General features: G+C 37.1%; 1 protein-coding gene across 11 annotated transcripts in view; it reads right to left on the bottom strand.

Moving 5' to 3' along the window:
- The window catches only part of NUP210L (nucleoporin 210 like), a 102102-nt gene that overhangs the window by 56550 nt on the left and 26220 nt on the right, over positions 1 to 19332 (bottom strand). For all 11 annotated transcript variants that reach the window (XM_070785585.1, XM_070785587.1, XM_070785588.1 and 8 more), the window contains 2 exons: positions 3157 to 3294; positions 2495 to 2650 (listed from right to left, as the gene is read on the bottom strand). In XM_070785585.1, the coding sequence (XP_070641686.1) occupies positions 2495 to 2650; positions 3157 to 3294 (294 nt within the window). The remainder of the gene's footprint in view (positions 1 to 2494; positions 2651 to 3156; positions 3295 to 19332) is intronic.

The following is a 19332-nucleotide window of genomic DNA, read 5'->3' as shown; positions in this document are numbered from 1 at the left end:
CTGATCTTTTTTATATAAAAAGTTTGCTGACCTCTGATATAGAACACTCTTTCTTGATATCTTAAAAAAATCTTTTTTTTTTCTCTTTTTTGCTATAGATTGAAGGTCTCCCTCCAAATTCATATGTAGAAATTCTAACCCCCAAAGTGATGGTATTAGGAGATGGGGCCTTTGGGAGGTGGTTAGGTCCTGAGAGTGGAGTTCCCACAGATGGAATTAATGCCCTTAAACAAGGAACCCCTGGGGCTCCCTAGTCCCTTGTGCCATATGTGGTTAAGGCGAAAAATATAGTCTTCTATGAAGCAGATAGTATAGTGAAAAGCAGAGATATTACTTTGCCAACAAAGGTCCGTTTAGTCAACGCTATGGTTTTTCCAGTGGTCATGTATGGATGTGAGAGTTGGACTGTGAAGAAGGCTGAGCGCCGAAGAATTGATGCTTTTGAACTGTGGTGTTGGAGAAGACTCTTGAGAGTCCCTTGGACTGCAAGGAGATCCAACCAGTCCATCCTAAAGGAGATCAGTTTTGGGTGTTCACTGGAAGGACTGATGCTGAAGCTGAAACTCCAGTACTTTGGCCACCTCACGCGAAGAGTTAACTCACTGGAAAAGACTCTGATGCTGGGAGGGATTGGGGGCAGGAGGAGAAGGGGACGACAGAGGATGAGATGGCTGGATGGCATCACTGACTCGATGGACATGAGTTTGAGTAAATTCCGGGAGTTGGTGACGGACAGGGAGGCCTGGGGTACTGTGATTTATGGGGTTGCAAAGAGTTGGACACGACTGAGCGACTGAACTGAACTGAACTATGAAGCAGAATGCTTTTCCTCACCAGACACTGAATCTATTGGTGCCCTGATTCTGGACTTTCCAGCCTCTAAAACCATTGAAAAATCAATTTCTGTTGTTTATAAGCCACCCAATCTATGGTATTTTGTTACAGCAGCCTGAATGGACTTTTTAAAGGGGAGTAAACATTTAAATAGATTAAACTATTAGTAGAAAATGACAAGCATTACAAGAGTTTAGAAAACAGAATAATTTTGTTTTCTAAAATTATTTTTAGAAATATATATTTCTAAAATATTTCTGTTTTTTCTTCTGAAAAAGAATAGAGTCTTTTTTTGGTCACTGTTTATGTGTGTCTTTGGTTGCAGCATGTGGAATCCTTAGTTGCAACATAAAGGATCTAGTTCCCTGAACAGGGATAGAACCTGGGCCCCTTGCTTTGAGAGCATGGAGTCTTAGCCACTGAACCACCAGGGAAGTCCTTGGCTTCCTACTGTTGCCAGCAGAGGTCAGCAATGCTCTCTAAAGGGCCAGAGAGCAAATATTTTTGGCTTTGGGGATCACACGATCTTGTAAACTACCCAAATCTGTACTTGTTGCCTGAAAGTGGCTTTAGAGAATATATAAATGAATGACTGTGTTCCGGTAAAACTTTATTTACTAGAAAGGCAGCAAGTTGAGTCTGACTCTTAGGCCTTAGGTTGGCTCCATCCTTCAAAGTCTTATTCAAGTTCCAACCTCTTCATGATCGCCTCGACTTGTCCTATCCACAAGGATTTTCTTTTATTAACTAATAGTACTTTTGTTCTATAATTCAAGTAGCTTTAAATCATATACTTCTTTAAAATACCTCAAATATCACTTCCTAAAAATGTTATTTAACTTTTCACATTAATGTATCTTCCTAGCTAGACTTCAGATTCTTTAAAGTAGGGATGATATGTTATTTCTTTGAATGTCCTATGATACCTAGTATGGTATTAAGTACCTCATTAGTATTCACTAAATATTCACTGAATGATAACACACATACTAAGTAGTCTGCAGGGAAAGACAACATAAATTAATATTTATTAAAAGTGGGAGAAAATAGAAAATGGTTATATAACATAGTAAAAAGTAGTTCAATCTTATAGAAACAAGATAGACAACAAAAAAATGAGACTAGAAATAAAGTATCTATAAAGTTCACATACATGATAAATTCATGATAATAATAACAAAATACAGTAACAAAATAGATAACATTAAGTAGTGAATACATTCCCAGCACAGGTGTAAACATCATCTCATTTAATTCTGACAATAACCCTTTGAGGCAGATACTATAATTATCCCCATTTTAAAGATGAAGAAACAAATACAGACATTAAATAACTGGTTATTAAGTAAAGCAGGACTCAACCCAGGTCCAGGAATATTTAAGAAATATGTACTGTAAGACTGAATTTGAGCATTATTTTCTTTCTTTATTTTTGGCTGCACCACTGTGGCATGCAAGATCTTAGTTCCTCCACCAGAGACCAAACCTGTGTCGCCTGCAGTGGGAGCGCAAAGTCTTAACCACTGGAAACTAAGGAACTCCTGAGGATCATTTTAAAACAATCAGCTTGAAAAGGAAAAAATTTTAATGCATTACCATAATTAAATTTAAACAACACTGTCTCAGAGGAGGTATAAAGATTGTTTGGAAAGTTGCTCACCTTAATTTCCCCATATCGAAAGGGATTTTGGACATCTCGGGCCAAAACAGTGCTGTTTCCCCTCACCTGACCCGCTGTCACCACTCCTTTAGTGGTTACCATGGCCACTGTTTCATTAGAAGAGGCCCAGGTAAAGTTGCCACTGCCACCTTCCACCTATGAAGAAAATACAAGCTTATATTTAATTAGTATAAGGGCGAAAATGGAATTTAAGTGAAGATGTAAAATCTGGTGAAATAAAGTTTAGGAAATAATAAAACTACACAATAATTTATTTCTGGAACATTAAGAAAACTGCGATGCCATACCAAAGTAGCTAAATGGGAGAGGGAAACACTAAACAGAGATGATGTGGGCAACAGAAATACTAAAGGGAGATTATGTAATGGCAGTATCACAAGATGTTAAAAAAGAAAGAGCACAAGAGACCTTGACAAAACTATAAAACTCACAAGGAAAGGATATATGGAAGAGAGACAGAAAGTACACCAAGTCTTATTAGGATGATAGCTTTCAAGAGTATCCATGATTTGGTTGTCACCCAAAACTGAGTTATACACTAGGATTAGGGGGAAATAAAATTTAACATTAACTAAATTTCAATTAGTTAAACTATCAGAGAAACTGACTTATTTGTGAATTCTCATTCTAGTATATCATACCTGTACTTTATAACGATACAACATTCCCATGGGGTGATGAGGAAATGCCAGAAAGTTAGGTGTAAGCTTGATAGGAAAATAAATCTTCACTTCTTGCTGATGTTTAATTGGAAATTTTATAGGCTGAATATTTTTATTCTATAAGAACAGAAAAAAAGGAGCAAAACAAGATTTTATAAGGACTGTTATTATGGTCCACATTCACATCTAAAGCATCAGCAAAATGGTATGTTAATAGACTACTCAACCAATTTCTATCAATAAAGGAAATAAATAAATGTTCTTGTTCATTAGAGAAGCACAGCTACTATAGTTCAATAATAATGAAAGAGATTTTGACAGACCTAAAATAAGTATTACAGTCATGGAAAGTAGTTAAAATTTCTTGAAAGATGAGTTATATTAACATAGGGAAGTCATAGCTTCAAAGATCCTTGGCCATTCATCATTTAAATATATAAATTGTAAAGGCAAATGAATATTATAAGCTATTCAGAAGAAAATAAAGATAACAGTCATAGATGCTGAGGTAAGACATTCCCTCCTGCTTAAAAACAAGAGCAGGGTTTGGGGGGTATTCATACAGGTAAAATAGAGTCCTCACACTCAACTATGTTGGCATTTTTCTCTTTGAAGGCAAATTATTTTTCAAAGAGGCTCTGAGGTATTTATAAACTATATCACATTTGCAGTAATGGCTCTGATTTTCTTTCTCCATTTTAATTGATTTATCTTTGTTGCTGCATGCGGGCTTTCTCTATTTGGGGTGAGCAGGGGCTCCTATCTGCTTGCGGTACACAGGCTTCTCACTGTCGTGGCTTCTCCTGTTGTGGAGCACAGGCTCTAGGTGCAGGCTTCAGTAATTTCAGCACAGGGGCCCAGCAGTCGCGGTATGTCGGCTCAAGAGCATAGGTTAAATAGTTGTGGCACACAGGCTTAGCTGGCCCATGGCACATGGGATCGTTCCAGACCAGGCATCAAACCCTCATCCCCTCCATTTGCAGGCAGATTCTTTTTTTTTTTTTTGCAGGCAGATTCTTAACCACTGGACCACCAGGGAACCCCAATGGCTCTGATTTTCTCTTCATTTCCTTAAGGTGTCTAGCTCGATCATAAACTGAAAATAAGTCTTTTCATTTAAAAGAGCATCATTCCATTTTGGCCTACTGAGATTGATTTTGGACTTTTGACATTCACAAGTGTAAGATAATTATTTAATAATAATAATAGTTTAATAATAAACTGTGTTGTCTTGAGCTGAAAAGAGAGAAAGACTGAGAATGTCATTCTGATGGTATTTAGGTGATCACTGAGGGAAACAAGAAATTTTCAGGAGTAGGAAGCGTATGCTAGGTCTGGTTAGAACTCTAATTCAAGAATAAGGTAATATTAGTACAAAAAGGATTGGTCCAAGGAAGACATTTTATAACATATAGGAAAAAGATCGTAGTGTTTAAAAAGGCACTATGCCCTTTTAAGAATGACATGCTCTTCAAAATTACTGACTGCAGCAAAGAGAAGTTTTCAACAGTGTCTGCTTTAGCACATAAGAAAATACAAATAGGAAATAAAAGATAAAAGCAGAGATAAGACAACAAACTGGGATAAAGAGGGACACAGCTAAGTACAGGGTGAAATTCAAAGTGAGCTAGACAACATAAGAAAAAAGGTAATAAAATTTTTAAATGTCATAGAATTTTTAAAAATACATCTTTGGTGGCATCAGGTCTTAGTTGCGCACGCAGGATTTCACTGCATCACGCAGCAAGCTCTGTTGTGGTGTGCGGGCTCAGAAGTAGCGAGCGGTGTGTGGGCTCAGTCGCCCTGGGGCACATATGATCTTAGTTTCCTGATCAGGCATGGAACTTGTGTCCCCTACACTGAAAGTCAAATTCTTAACCACTGGACCACTGGGGAAGTCCCTTCTCTGACCATTTTGTCTGACACAGACAGCAGTGGATTGGCACTGGTGGGGACGCAGTTTAGGAATAACATCCAGGAAATCCTTCCCTTGATTTCCCAACATACAGGTTGCAGCACCAAATATGATCTCAGGTGCCCTTGGTCTGCAGCGGCTTGAAGCAAGGCTTCTGTACCTGGGTGAGTGAAGTAAGGTCTCAGTGGTGAGAGCATCATAGCCTAACCACTAGACCAGTGTCAGTGACAAGGCCCTGACTCTTTGGCTTTGCAGAAAAGAATTCCTGCAAAGATGGAAAGTAGTGAAATAAGACAAGAGTTTACTAGGAGGAAAAAGAGTACAGTCTGTGTGGATAGGGGGATCAGCCTACAGTGCAGGAGACACTGATTTGATCCTTGGGTCTGGGAGATCCCCTGGCGGAGGGCACGACAACCCACTCTAGTATTCTTGCCTGGAGAATCCAATGGTCAGAGGAGCCTGGTGGGCTATGGGCCATAGGGTCACAAAGAGTCAGACACGACTGAAGCAGCTTAGCACACAAGCAATGGAATACATTCTTAAATAAATGTGGTTATATTATATATCATTTTAACATGCATTTCTTGCTTTATTTTATTTTTTTGCTAATGACTTATTACTTGCTATTTATTTTATATTTATTTTAGACTACAGAAATGATGTTAGCAAACTCGAGCAATTTTTTTATTCCCATTCAAAATGGATCATAGCAGCAGAGACAACTTGCAACATCAACAACACATTTGGCCTAGGAACTGCTAACGAATGTATGGTACAGTGGTGTTTCAAGGAGTTTTGCAAAGGAGATGAGACCCTTGACTATCAGGAGCACAGTGGCTAGCTATCTGAAGTTGACAACAACAAATTGAGAGTCATTATCGAGGCTGATCGTCTCACAACTACAGAAGTTGCCCAAGAACTCAACATTGACTATTCTATAATCATTCTGCATTTGAAGCAAATTGGGAAGGTAAAAAATTTCAATAAGTGGGTGCCTCATGAGCTGACTAAAAATCAAAAAAATCATCATTCTGAAGTGTTGTCTTCTCTTTTTTTTTCTTTTTACAGTTAAATGTATTTGTATTTAAATAAATTTATTTATTTATTTATTTTTAATTGTAGGGTAATTGCTCTATAATATTGTGTTGGTTTCTGCCACATATCAACATGAATCAGCCATAGGTATACCTATGTCTCCTTCTTCTTGAACCTCCCTCCCCATCCCACCCCTCTAAGGTTGTTACAGAGTCCCAGTTTGAGTTCCCTGAGTCACATAGCAAATTCCCATTGGCTATCTATTTTACATTTGTATTCTCTTGTTCTACACAACAACAATGAACTATTTCTTGATCAGATTGTGACGTGTGATAAAAAGTGGATTTTATAAAACTGGTAAAGACCAGCTCAGTGGTTGGACTGAGAAGAAGCTCCAAAGCCAAACTTGCACCAAAAAAAGGTCATGGTCATTGTTTGGTGGTCTGCTGCCCATCTGATCCACTACAGCCTTCTAAATCCCAGCAAAACCATTACATCTGAGAAGTATGCTCAGCTGATTGATGAGATGCACCAAAAATTGCAATGCTTGCAGCCGACACTGGTCAACAGAATGAGCCCAATACTTCTCCCTAACAACTCCTGACTGCATGTCACATAACCAACGCTTCAAAAGTCAAATGAACTAGACTACATCCACCATACTCACCAGACTTTCGCCAACTGACTACTACTTCTTCAAGCATCTTGACAACTTTTTTAAAAATTAATTTATTTTAATTGGAAGCTAATTACTTTAAAATATTGTAGTGGGTTTTGCCATACATTGACATGAAATCAGCCATGCGTGTACATGTGCTCCCCATTCGATAACTTTTTGCATGGAAAACATTCCCACAACCAGCAGGAGGCAGAACATGCTTTCCAAGAGTTCATCAAATCCCAAAGCATGGATTTTTATGCTACTTGCTTTTTTATGCTACTTATGAATAAACAATCTTATTTATTGTGGGCAAAAATATATTGATTAAAATGGTTCCTATTTTGGTTAATAAAGATGTATTTAAGCCTAGTTATAATGATTTAAAATTCATGGTGTAAAACCGAAATTACCTTTTCATCAACCTAATAGATTCCTTAGGTGGATCTTGACTTGAGAATTCAAAGTCCTGATCTAACCATTTTCTTTCCCAACATTGTTCAGCATACTTAGCAACAACAATCAATAAACCCTATTATATCCCAGGCTTTCACTAACATGTTTTATGGCAGCAACTACCTGGTTACCAAAAGGCTTGTCTTCTATACGCATTTAACTGTAGTGTCTACAGGTAATACTTCTAAGTAGCTGTTTTGCTATTGCACACCATAGACTATTAATGCTCACATTTTATCACAAGGAACAGGACTAGTAATGACATTAAACCTAATAATAGACAAGTTAATATCAACTTGGAGAACCCAGACTCCAAGATGGCCTCCACAGATTCCACCCTGTGGTATTCACACCCTTGTGTAGTTCCCTCTTTGTTGTATTAAGAATGGTTTCAATGATCAATAGAGTGTAGTAGATGTGCTTATATTAGAAAAGAGATGTAAAACCAGTGACCCACCATAAGATTCTTCAATAATAAGGAACTTAAAAAAGAAAAGCAAATTTGATCCAAAGTAAGGAGAAGAAATAGAATAACAAAGAAAAAAGCATGAATCAATAAAAGAAAAAATAGGTAAAGAATTGAAACAATAGAAACACAAATGATCGGTATCTGGGGGACTTCCCAGGTGGCACGAGTGGTAAAGAACCTGTCAATGCAGGAGATATGAGACACTGGTTCGATCCCTGGCTTGGGAAGATCCCATGGAGAAGGAAATGGCAACCCACTCCAATATTCTTGCCTGGAGAATCCCATGGACAGAGAAACCTGGAGGGCTACAGTTCACAGAGTCATGAAGAGTTAGACACAACTGAAGCAACTTAGTGCACACATACACATACACACCAATATCTGGAATGAAAGAGACAACATCACTACAGATACTACAGATACAAATTAATAAGGCAATGTTATCAACAACTTTATGTGATAAATTCAACAATTTAGACTAAACAGAAATTTCTCTACATACAAATTACCAAGTTTCACTCAAGAAGAAATAAATAGGGGCTTCCCTGATGGTACAGTGGTTGAGAATACACCTGCCAATGCAGGGGACATGAATTCAATCCCTGCTCTAAGATCCTGCATGCTATGTGGCAACTAAGCCTATGTGTCATAACTACTGAGCCAGCACTCTACACCCTCAAGTCACACCTACAGAAGCCTGTGCAGTTAGAGCCTGTGCTCTGTAATAAGAGAAGCCACCGCAGTGAGAAACCTGCATACCACAAGGAGGAGTATCCCCCCACTCTCTGCAACTAGAGAAAGCCCACGTGCAGCCAGGAAAACCCAGAACAGCCAAAAATAGATAAAAGAAATAAATTACCTCAATAGCTGCATATACATTTAAAAAATTGAATTCATAGGTTTAAAACCTCTCATATACCAATTGTTAGAGAAATGGAAATTAAAATCACAGTGAGATAGCACTTCATACCCATTAGAATGGCAATTATCAAAAATAGAAAATAGTTAAGTGTTCGTTAGGATGTGGAGAAATCAGAATCCTTGTGCATTGCTGCTGGAATGTAAAATGACAGTCATTGTGGAAAACAGTATGACAATTCCTCAAAAAGTTAAACACAGAATTGCCATATAATCCAGCAATTCAAATTCTGGGTATATACATAAAAGAACTGAAAGTAAAGATTTGACAAAGTATTTGTATACTTTGTCATGTTCACAGCAACATTATTTACAATAGACAAAAGGCAGAAACAACCCAACTGTTTGTCAATGGATAAATAACAAACAAAATGCAGTATATCCATTCAATAGAATATTATTTAGCCTTAAAAAGAAATGAAATTATGTCAGGGCACAATATGGATTAACCCTAAAGACATGCTAAGTGAAATAAGTAAAAAAAAAAAAAAAAAAGGACAAATGTATGATTCCACTTTTTTTTGGCCATACCACAAGGCTTGTGGGATCTTAGTTCCCTGACCAGAGATTGAACCCACATGCTCATCAGTGAAGGCATGGAGTAATAATCAGTGGACTTCCAGGGAATTCCTTGTATGATGCCATTTATATGACATAACTAGATTAATCAAATTAACAGAGACAGGAAATAGAATGTAGTTACCAGGAGACAGAAGATAGGAGGAACAGGGGTGGATATTTTTTAAGGGAAAGAGAGAACCAGTCTGGAAAGATTATAAAGTTCTAAAGATAGATGGTGGTATTGGTACACACCATCAATACACTTAATGTCACTGAACTGTATGCCTAAAAATGGTTAAAATGGTAAAATTTGTGTTATGTATATTTTAGCACTATAATAATAAAAGACTTACCATTTTAAAAAGTTCCAAGCTCAAATAGTTTCATTGTGAATTCTACCAAATATTTGAGGAAGAAGTAACACTAGTTCTACAGAACTCTTCCAGGAAATAGAAAAGAATACTTTCCAGCTCATTTTATAAAGCCAGTATTATCCTCACATCAAAACCTGACAAAGACATTACAACTAAAACCGAAGAAGGAAAAAAAAAGTTATAGGCCCTCAAAAACATACATACAAAAGTCATTAACACAATTTTAGCAAATTAAATCCTGCAATGTGTGAAGATAACAAATCATAATCAAGTGAGGTTTATCCTGAGAACGTAAGATTTGTTTAATACTAGAAAATCAATCAATGTAACTAATTCATCATATTTAAAAGACTAAAAAAGAAAAACTATATTCATTTTATCAGTAGATGTAGAAGAGCACTGACAAAATGCAGCACCAATTCATGATGAAAATTCTCAATAAACTAGGAATAAAAAGGAACTTGTTCAACCTAAGGACGAGCATCTACACAAAATCTATAATCAACATCATACTCAATGGTGAAAGGGTGAATATTTTCCACTTTAAGGTCAGAAATAAGGCAAATTTTACACTTTACACTTCTATTCAATATTATTGAGTAGAGGTCCTAGTCAGTGCTATGAGGCAAGAGAAAGAAAAGGCACATTTATTATAATGAAAAGAGTTAACTCTTTATTCACATATAACCTAATTATATATGTAGCACTTCCTAAGGAATCTACAAGAAGTAATAGAATAAGTTAACTCAGCAAGCTTTCAAGATTCAAGGTAACATACAAAAACCACTGTATTCATGGGCTTTCCTGGTGCCTCAACAGTAAAGAATCTGCCCACCAATGCAGGAGACTCCAGTTCGATCCCTGATCCAGGAAGATCCCACATGCCGGGGAGCAACCTAACCCGTTGGCCACAACTATTGAGCCTGTGGTCTAGAGCCCAGGAACTGCAGCTACTGAGCCCAAGTGCCACAACTACTGAAGCTCAGTGCCCTGGAGCCTGTGCTCCACAACAAAAGAAGCCACTACAATAAGAAGCCTGCACAATTCAATGAAAAGTAGCCCCCCACTCGCTGCAACTACAGACAAGCCCCCACAGCAACAAAGACCCAGCACAGCCAAAAATAAATACATTTTAAAAATGATTTAAAAAAACCCACTGTATTTATATATACTAGCATGATGAATTAGAAGAAGAAAATTTAAATATATATATATGGCTTAAAACATAAGTACAAATGTAATAAAATATCTTCAAGACCTGTATGATGAAAACTATAAGACATTGCTGAAAGAAAAATTAAAAGTCCTAAATAAGTGGAAAAAGTTTCATGTTCATAAATCCTAATAAAAAATATCAGCAGGGAGGAGATGTCTGCAACAGTGGCAAAGCAAGAAACTCCAAGAACCTGTCCCTCCATAGAAATGCCAAAAAAAAAGAGAGAGAGTCAGAATTAACTTTGGAAAATCTCAAAGGTTTACAGCAACTAAATGTATGCTGAATTAAGAAAAAGGTGACTTAAGGCATTAAAGAAATTATTTGCCAAACCACTAACTAACTACAAGCTAAAGGAATCAAGATTTTACAGTCAAATAACACAAATTACAAATAACACAATCTTTTAAAAATGATTTAGAAAACTCACTAAATATACAAGCAACTACAACCCACAGCAAGCAATAACAACAGCCCTGAGGAAAGACAAGAATCTGATTTCCAAAATTATCATATTATATTGTCGACTTTTGAACAAAGTGGGGTCTACAAGTGCCAATCCTCTGAGCAGGTGAAATCCGTGTATAACTCTAGCCCTCCAGACCATGGTATTACATTTGCAGATTCAACCAGCCACAGATTATATAGTATTGTAGTATGTATTAATTTTTAAAAATCCACGTACAAGTGGAACTGTGCAATTAGAACTAACATTGCTCAAGGGTCCACTATAATAAAATGTTGTTTTCAGCAACAACAAAAAATAAGGCATTCAAAGAAACAAGAAAATATGACCTATTTATAAAGGGGAAAAAAGGAAATTAACACAAACTGTCCCTAAAGAAGCACAGATACTGAAAAAGATTATAAATCAAAGAGCTAATAGAAAATAGACATCACTCCAGAAGAAGTATGTTTCACCAAATAGAGAATATCAGTGAAGAGACAGAAATTATAAAAAAGGAACCAAACAGATATTCTGAAATTAAAAGTACAATAACTGAAATGAAAACTTCAGTAGAAGACCTGTATAGCAGATTTGAGCTGGCAGAAGAAAGAATCTGGAAATTTAAAGAGAGGGCCATTGAAGTTACTCAGAGAAGCAAAAAGAAAAAAAGAATGAAAAAAAAATGACCAAGCCTTAGAGACCAGTGGAACATCATTAAGTAAATCAGTATATATAAAATAAGTCCCAGAAATAGGGAAAGAAAGGTACAGAAAGGATATATGAAGAATTAACGATGAAAATGTCTCACATTTAATGAACCTACAAAAATCAATTAAACACAAAAGAAGTCAGTAATGGAAGAAATTATCAAAAAAATCATATAGAAAACAAAAAAATAAAACAATGCCCATCTGTAGGAAAAAAAAAGAAAACAAAAGCAGGAGCTTTTCCTTATCAGTAACTGTTTTAAACATAAAAAAAATTTCTTCAATTAAAAGGCAGAGATTGACAATGGATAAAGAAAAACATGATCCAAGTATATGCTGTCTGTAAGAGACTAATGTTAGATTCAAAGACACAATAGGTAGAAAGTGAAAGAACGGAAAAATGCATTCCATTTTAATTACCAAATTATTTTAAAAAATACTTACCAAAAGAGGGTTGGGGGAGCAGCAGTCTACATTAACATCAAACAAAATAGATTTTAAAAAATTGTTATAAGAGACAAAGGTCATTATATATTAACAAAAAGGTTAATTCATCAAGATATAACAGTTACAAACATATACATACCTAACAACAGAGGACCACAAAATATGAAGCAAAAATGGACAGATGGAATGAAGGAAGAAATGAAGAAAGAAATAGTTTTATAACAACAGTTAACAGATTTTAATAACTCAGATTCAATAATGGATAGAACAACCAGAACAAAAGATCAGTATGGAAATAGAGGACTTGACCAACACTATGAACCAACCAGATCAAGCAGACATATAAAGAATATTCCACCCCAAAACAACAAAATGCTCAATCTTCTCAAGTGCACATGGAATATTCTCCACAACAGGTCATATGTTAAAGCACAAAAGAAATCTCAATAAATTTAAAAATACTTAAATCATATAAAGTATCTTCTCCACCCAAAATGGACTAAAACTAAAACTTCACACAGGGAAAACTGGACAATTCACAAGTATGTGGAGATTAAATAAAACAACCAATGGGTCAAAGAAGAAATCATAAGAAACGTTAGGAAACTTTGAGATAAAGGAAAACAAAAATCCAACATGCCCAAACTTATAGGATTCAATGAAAACGATGCTCAAAGGAAAATACACAGTTGTAAACACCTGTATTAAAATACAAGAGAGAGGAAAAAAGTGCTGTGATTGGCAGTAGAACATGGCAGAACCATGTTAAATAGGGCAAGTTCCTTTCCCCTATGGCAGAGGGGGCCAGCCAGAGTGACAAAACAAATGTCCTCCACAGAGAGTAGAATTGAAACTATTTCAAATGCAGTCTCCTTGAGTTTTTCAGGGGACTTCCCTGGTGGTCCAGTGGTTGGGAGTCTGCCTGCCAATGCAGGGGACACAAGTTCAATCCCTGGTCTGAGAAGATTCCACATACCACGGGGCAACTAAACCTGTGTGCCACAACTGCTGAGCCCATGAGCCACACGACTGAAGCTCATGCACCCTAGAGCCCATGTTCTGCAACAAGGGAAGCCACCACAATGAGAGGCCCTGGTACCACAACTAGAAAGCTCACTTGCTGCAACTAGGGGAAGTCCACGCACAGCAACAGAGACCCAGCGTAGCCAATACATAAATAAATATACAAAATGAATTAAATTTTTAAAAAAAAGAAGAGGGAATTCCTGTCTGTCCAATGGTTAGGACTCAGTGTTTTCACTCCCATGGCCTGGGTTCAATCCCTGGTTAAGGAAATAAGATCTTGTAAGCTGGGTGTGGCATAGCCAAAAAAGAAGAAAACATTTCAAATCATAATCTGACTGTATAACTAAAAAAAAACAAAACTGGAAAAGGAAGAGCAAAGTAAACCTGAAACTAGCAGAAGGAAGGAAATAATAAAGTGAGCAGTGATTTTAAAAGTAGAGAGTGGAAAATAAATACACAAAATCAACAAAACCAAAATTTGGTTCTTCAAAAAGATCAACAAAATTGAGTTTAGCTGGAATCACTGAGAAAAAAAGAAAGAATACTCAAATTATTAGAATCAGAAATGAAAGTGGGGACATTATTACCAACTTTACAGAAATAAAAAGGATTGTGAGATAATACTATGAACAATTGCCCACCAAACAAATTAGATAACCTAGATCAAATGGAAAGATTCCTCAAAGCACATCAATTAGAAAAACTGACCCAGTAGAAATAGAAAACCTGAACAAAGCTATAGCAAGCAAAGAGATTAAATCAATAATCAAAATTTTCCTAGCAAAGAAAAGCCCAGGCCCTGCCTACAAAAAGTCTACAAACAATAAGTGTTGGAGAGGGTGTGGAGAAAAGGCAACCCTCTTACACTGTTGGTGGGAATGCAAACTGGTAGAGCCACTATGGAGAACACTGTGAAGATTCCTTAAAAAACTAGAAACAGAACTGCCATATGAGCCAGCAATCCCACTGCTGGGCATACACACCAAGGAAACCAGAACTGAAAGAGACACATGTACCCCAATGTTCATTGCAGCACTGTTTACAATAGCCAGGACATGGAAGCAACCTAGATGTCCATTGGCAGACGAATGGATAAGGAGGTTGTGGTACATATACACATGGAATGTTACTCAGCTATAAAAAAGAACACATTTGAGTCAGTTCTAAGGAGGTGGATGAAACTGTAGTCTATTATACAGAGTGAAATAAGTCAGAAAGAGAAACACCAATATAGTATATTAATGCATATATATGGAATCTAGAAAGATGGTAACCATGATCCTAATATGCAAGGCAGCAAAAGAGACACAGATGTAAAGAACAGACTATTGGACTATGTGGGAGAAGGTAAGGGTGGGATGATATGAGAGATATTGAAACATATATATGTAAAATAGATGACTAGTGCAAGTTCGATGCATGAAGCAGGGTGCTCAAAGCCAGTGTTCTGGGACAACCCAGAGGTTGGGGTGAGGAGGGAGGTGGGAGCGGGGTTCAGGATGGGGGTGGGCATGCATGTACACCCGTGGCTGAATAGTGTCGATGTGTGGCAGGGACCACTACAGTGTTGTGAAGTGACTGTCCTCCAATTAAAATAAAGAAATAAATTTTTTTTAAAAGAAAGAAAAGCCCAGGCCTATATGGCTTCAATTGTTAATTTCCACAAACATTTAAAACAAAATTAACACCAATGTTTCTCAAACTTAAAAATAAAAGATGATGAAGAAGAAAAGAAGAAAAAGGAGGAAACACTTCCTAACTCATTCTAAGAGACCAGCATTTGCCCTGATACCAAAGTTAGACAAAGACATCATAAAACAGGAAAACTACAGACCAATATCCTTTAGGAAGATAAATACAAAACTCCTTAAGAAAATACTGGAAAACCAAATCCAGCAGCATATTAATAGGATTATACACCATGATCAAGTGGGATTTTTCTAGTAATTCAAAGGCAGTACAATATATAAAATCAATTACTGTAATATACATATTAGTAGAATGAAAGAAAAAAATGCTTAAAAATATTTGAGAAAAATCCAAAGCCTTTTCACAGTAAAAACACTCAACAATTAGGGGTGAGAAAGAACTTGTTCAAAATGATAAGGGCCACATATGGAAACTCCACAGCTAACATCTTACTCAGTGGTGAAAGAAAGTTTTTGCTCTAATATCAAAAATAAGATAAGGAGGCCCACTATTGCCACTTCCATTCAATACTGTACTCTAAGTTCTAGCCAGAGAAATTAGGCAAGAAAATGAAATAAAAGGTACCAAAATGGGAAATGGAGGAGCAAAATTACCACTATTCACAGGTTCAGTTCAGTTCAGTCGTTCAGTAGTGTCCGACTCCTTGGCGACCCCATGGACTGCAGCATGCCAGGCCTCCCTGTCCATCACCAATTCTTGGATATATTATATATGACATATCCTGTAAAATCCAGAAGAACTACTAGAGCCAATAAAATAATTCAGCAAAGTTGCAGCATACCAGATCCACATACAAATATCAGCTGTACTTACATACATTAGCAATAAACAAACTAGTAAGATAAATTAAGAAAAAAAATTCATTACAATAGCATCAAAAAAGAATAAACTACTCAGAATAAACTCAACCTTGGAGGTGCAGTACTTGTACATTGAAAACTACAAAATATTGCTTGAATAAATTAAAGACAGCCTGAGTAAATGGAAAAACATCCCATGTTCATGAACTGGAAGACCTAACACTGTTAAGATGACAACAATCTCCAAAGTGATCTACTAATTCAACATAATTGCTATCAAAATCCTGAGGGCCTTTTTGGAAAAAATGGAGAAGCCCATCCTCAAATTGATATGGAATTCTAAGAGATCTTGAATGGCCAAAATAATCTTGAAAAAGAACAGTTAGAAGACTTCACATTTCCCATTTCAAAACACAATTCAAAGCTACAGTGATCAAAGCACTGTGGTACTGCAAAAGGACAGACACACAGACCAATGGAATAAAATTGAGAGTACAGAAATAAGGTGACATCTATACTCAACTGGCGGAGAAGGCAATGGCACCCCACTCCAGTACTCTTGCCTGGAAAATCCCATGGATGGAGGAGTCTGGTAGGCTGCAGTCCATGGGGTTGCTAAGAGTTGGACACAACTGAGCGACTTCACTTTCACTTTTCACTTTCATGCACTGGAGAAGGAAATGGCAACCCACTCCAGTGTTCTTGCCTGGAGAATCCCAGGGACGGGGGAGCCTGGTGGGCTGGCGTCTATGGGGTCACACAGAGTCGGACACGACTGAAGCGACTTAGCAGCAGTAGCAGCAGCATAGTCAACTGGATTTGACAAGGATGCCAAGAGCATACAATAAGTGAAATGAGTCTCTTTGACAAACAGCGCTGGCACAATACAAAACCCCAAAGTCCCCAACAAAACACTATTAGACCTATTAAATGCATTTAGTCAAGTTGCAGGATACAAGATTTATATACAGAAACTTGTTGCTTTTCTATACACTAATAATGAACTATCAGAGAGAGAAAACAAGAAAACAACCCCATTTACAACTGCATCAAAAAGAATAAAATAAATTTAACTCCAAAGAGGTGAAAGGCTTATACTCTGAAAATACCATAACACTGGTGAGAACAACTGAAGACGATACAAAGAAATGGAAAGATATCCCAGGTTCATGAATTTGAACAATTAATATTATTAAAATGTCAATACTACCAAAAGCAATGGATAATTTTAATGCAATCCCTATCAAAACACCCATGATGTTTTCCACAAGACTAGAATAAACAATCCTAAAATTTATATGGAACCACAAACTACCCCTAATAACCAAAGTATGTTGAGAATAAAGAACAAAGCTAGAGGTATCACACTCCCTGTTGTCAGACTATACTACAAAACTACAGTAAACAAAACAATATGGTACTAAGACTTCCCAGGTGGCCCAGCGGTTAAGACTCCATGTTTCCACTGCCGGGGACATGGGTTTGATACCAAGTCACAGAACTAAGATCCCATAAGCCATGTGGTGTAGCCCCCCTCCCCTGCCAAAAAATTATGTAATAACTAAATAGAGAACTTGATCACCAGATGGTCAATAACAAAATTAGACTGATTATATTCTTTGCAGCCAAAGATGGAGAAGTGCTATACAGTCAGCAAAAACAAGACCAGGAGCTGACTGTGGCTTGGATCATGAACTCCTTACTGCCAAATTCAGACTTAAATTACAGAAAGTAGGGAAAACCACTAGACCATTCAGGTATGACTTGAATCAAATCCCTTATGATTATACAGTGGAAGTGACAAATAGATTCAAGAGATTAGCTCTGATAGATAGAATGCCTGATGAACTATGGATGGAGGTTTGTGACACTGTACAGGAGGCAGTAATCAAGATCACCCCCAAGAAAAAGAAATGCAAGAAGGCAAAATGGTTGTCTGAGGAGGACTTATGAACAGCTGTGAAAAAGAAGAGAAGTGAAAGGCAAAGGAGGAAAGGAAAGATATACCCATTTGAATGCAGAGTTCTAAAGAATAGCAAGGAGAGATAAGAAAGCCTTCTTCAGTGATCAGTGCAAAGAAATAGAAGAAAACATCAGAATGGGAAAGACTAGAGATCTCTTTAAGAAAATTAGAGATACCAAGGGAACATTTCATGCAAAGATGGGCACAATAAAGGACAGAAATGGTATGGACTTAACAGAAGCAGAAGATATTAAGAAGAGGTGGCAAGAATACACAAAAAAACTATATGAAAAAGATCTTCACAATCCAGATAATCACGATGGTGTGATCACTCACCTAGAGCCAGAATTCTAGAATGCAAAGTCAAGTGGAACTTAGGAAGCATCACTACGAACAAAGCTAGTGGAGGTGATGGAATTCCAGTTGAGCTATTTCAAATCCTAAAAGATGATGCTGTGAAAGTGCTGCACTCAATATGCCAGCAAATTTGGAAAACTCAGCAGTGGCCACAGGACTGGAAAAGGTCAGTTTTCATTCCAACCCGAAAGAAAGGCAAAGCCAAAGAATGCTCAAACTACCACACAATTGCACTCATCTCACATGCTAGTAAAGTAATGCTCAAAATTCTCCAAGCCAGGCTTCAACAGTACATGAACCATGAACTTCCAGATGTTCAAGCTGGATTTAGAAAAGGCAGAGGAACCAGAGATCAAATTTCTAACATCTATTGAATCATTGAAAGAGCAAGAGAGTTCCAGAAAAATATTTATTTCTGCTTTATTGACTATGCCAAAGCCTTTGACTGTGTGACCACAACAAACTCTGAAAAATTCTTAAAGAGATGGGAATACTAGACCACCTGACCTGCCTCTTGAGAAATCTGTATGCAGGTCAGGAAGCAACAGTTAGAACTGGACATGGAACAACAGACTGGTTCCAAATAGGGAAAGGCGTACGTCAAGGCTGTATATTGTCACCCTGCTTATTTAACCTACATGCAGAATACATCATGAGAAACTCTGGGTTGGATGAAGCACAAACTGGAATCAAGACTGCCGGGAGAAATATCAATAACCTCAGATACGTAGATGGCACCACCCTTATGGCAGAAAGCAAAGAAGAACTAAAGAGCGTCTTGATGAAAGTGAAAAAGGAGTGTGAAAAAGTTGGCTTAAAACTCAACGTTCAGAAAACTAAGATCATGGCATCTGGTCCCATCACTTCATGGCAAATAGATGGGGAAGCAGTGGAAACAGTGAGAGACTATTTTTTTGAGCTCCAAAATGACTGCAGATGGTGACTGCAGCCATGAAATTAAAAGACTCTTGCTCCTTGGAAGAAAAGTTATGACCAACCTAGACAGCATATTAGAAAGCAGAGACATTACTTTGCCAACAAAGGTCCATCAAGGCTATGGTTTTTCCAGTAGTCATATATGGATGTGAGAGTTGGACT

Source organism: Bos indicus, chromosome 3 (assembly GCF_029378745.1).
Source record: "Bos indicus isolate NIAB-ARS_2022 breed Sahiwal x Tharparkar chromosome 3, NIAB-ARS_B.indTharparkar_mat_pri_1.0, whole genome shotgun sequence".
NCBI classification, from domain to species: Eukaryota; Metazoa; Chordata; class Mammalia; order Artiodactyla; family Bovidae; genus Bos; species Bos indicus.
Note: the sequence above shows the minus strand (reverse complement) of the source record. Positions and strands in the feature narration are given on the sequence as shown.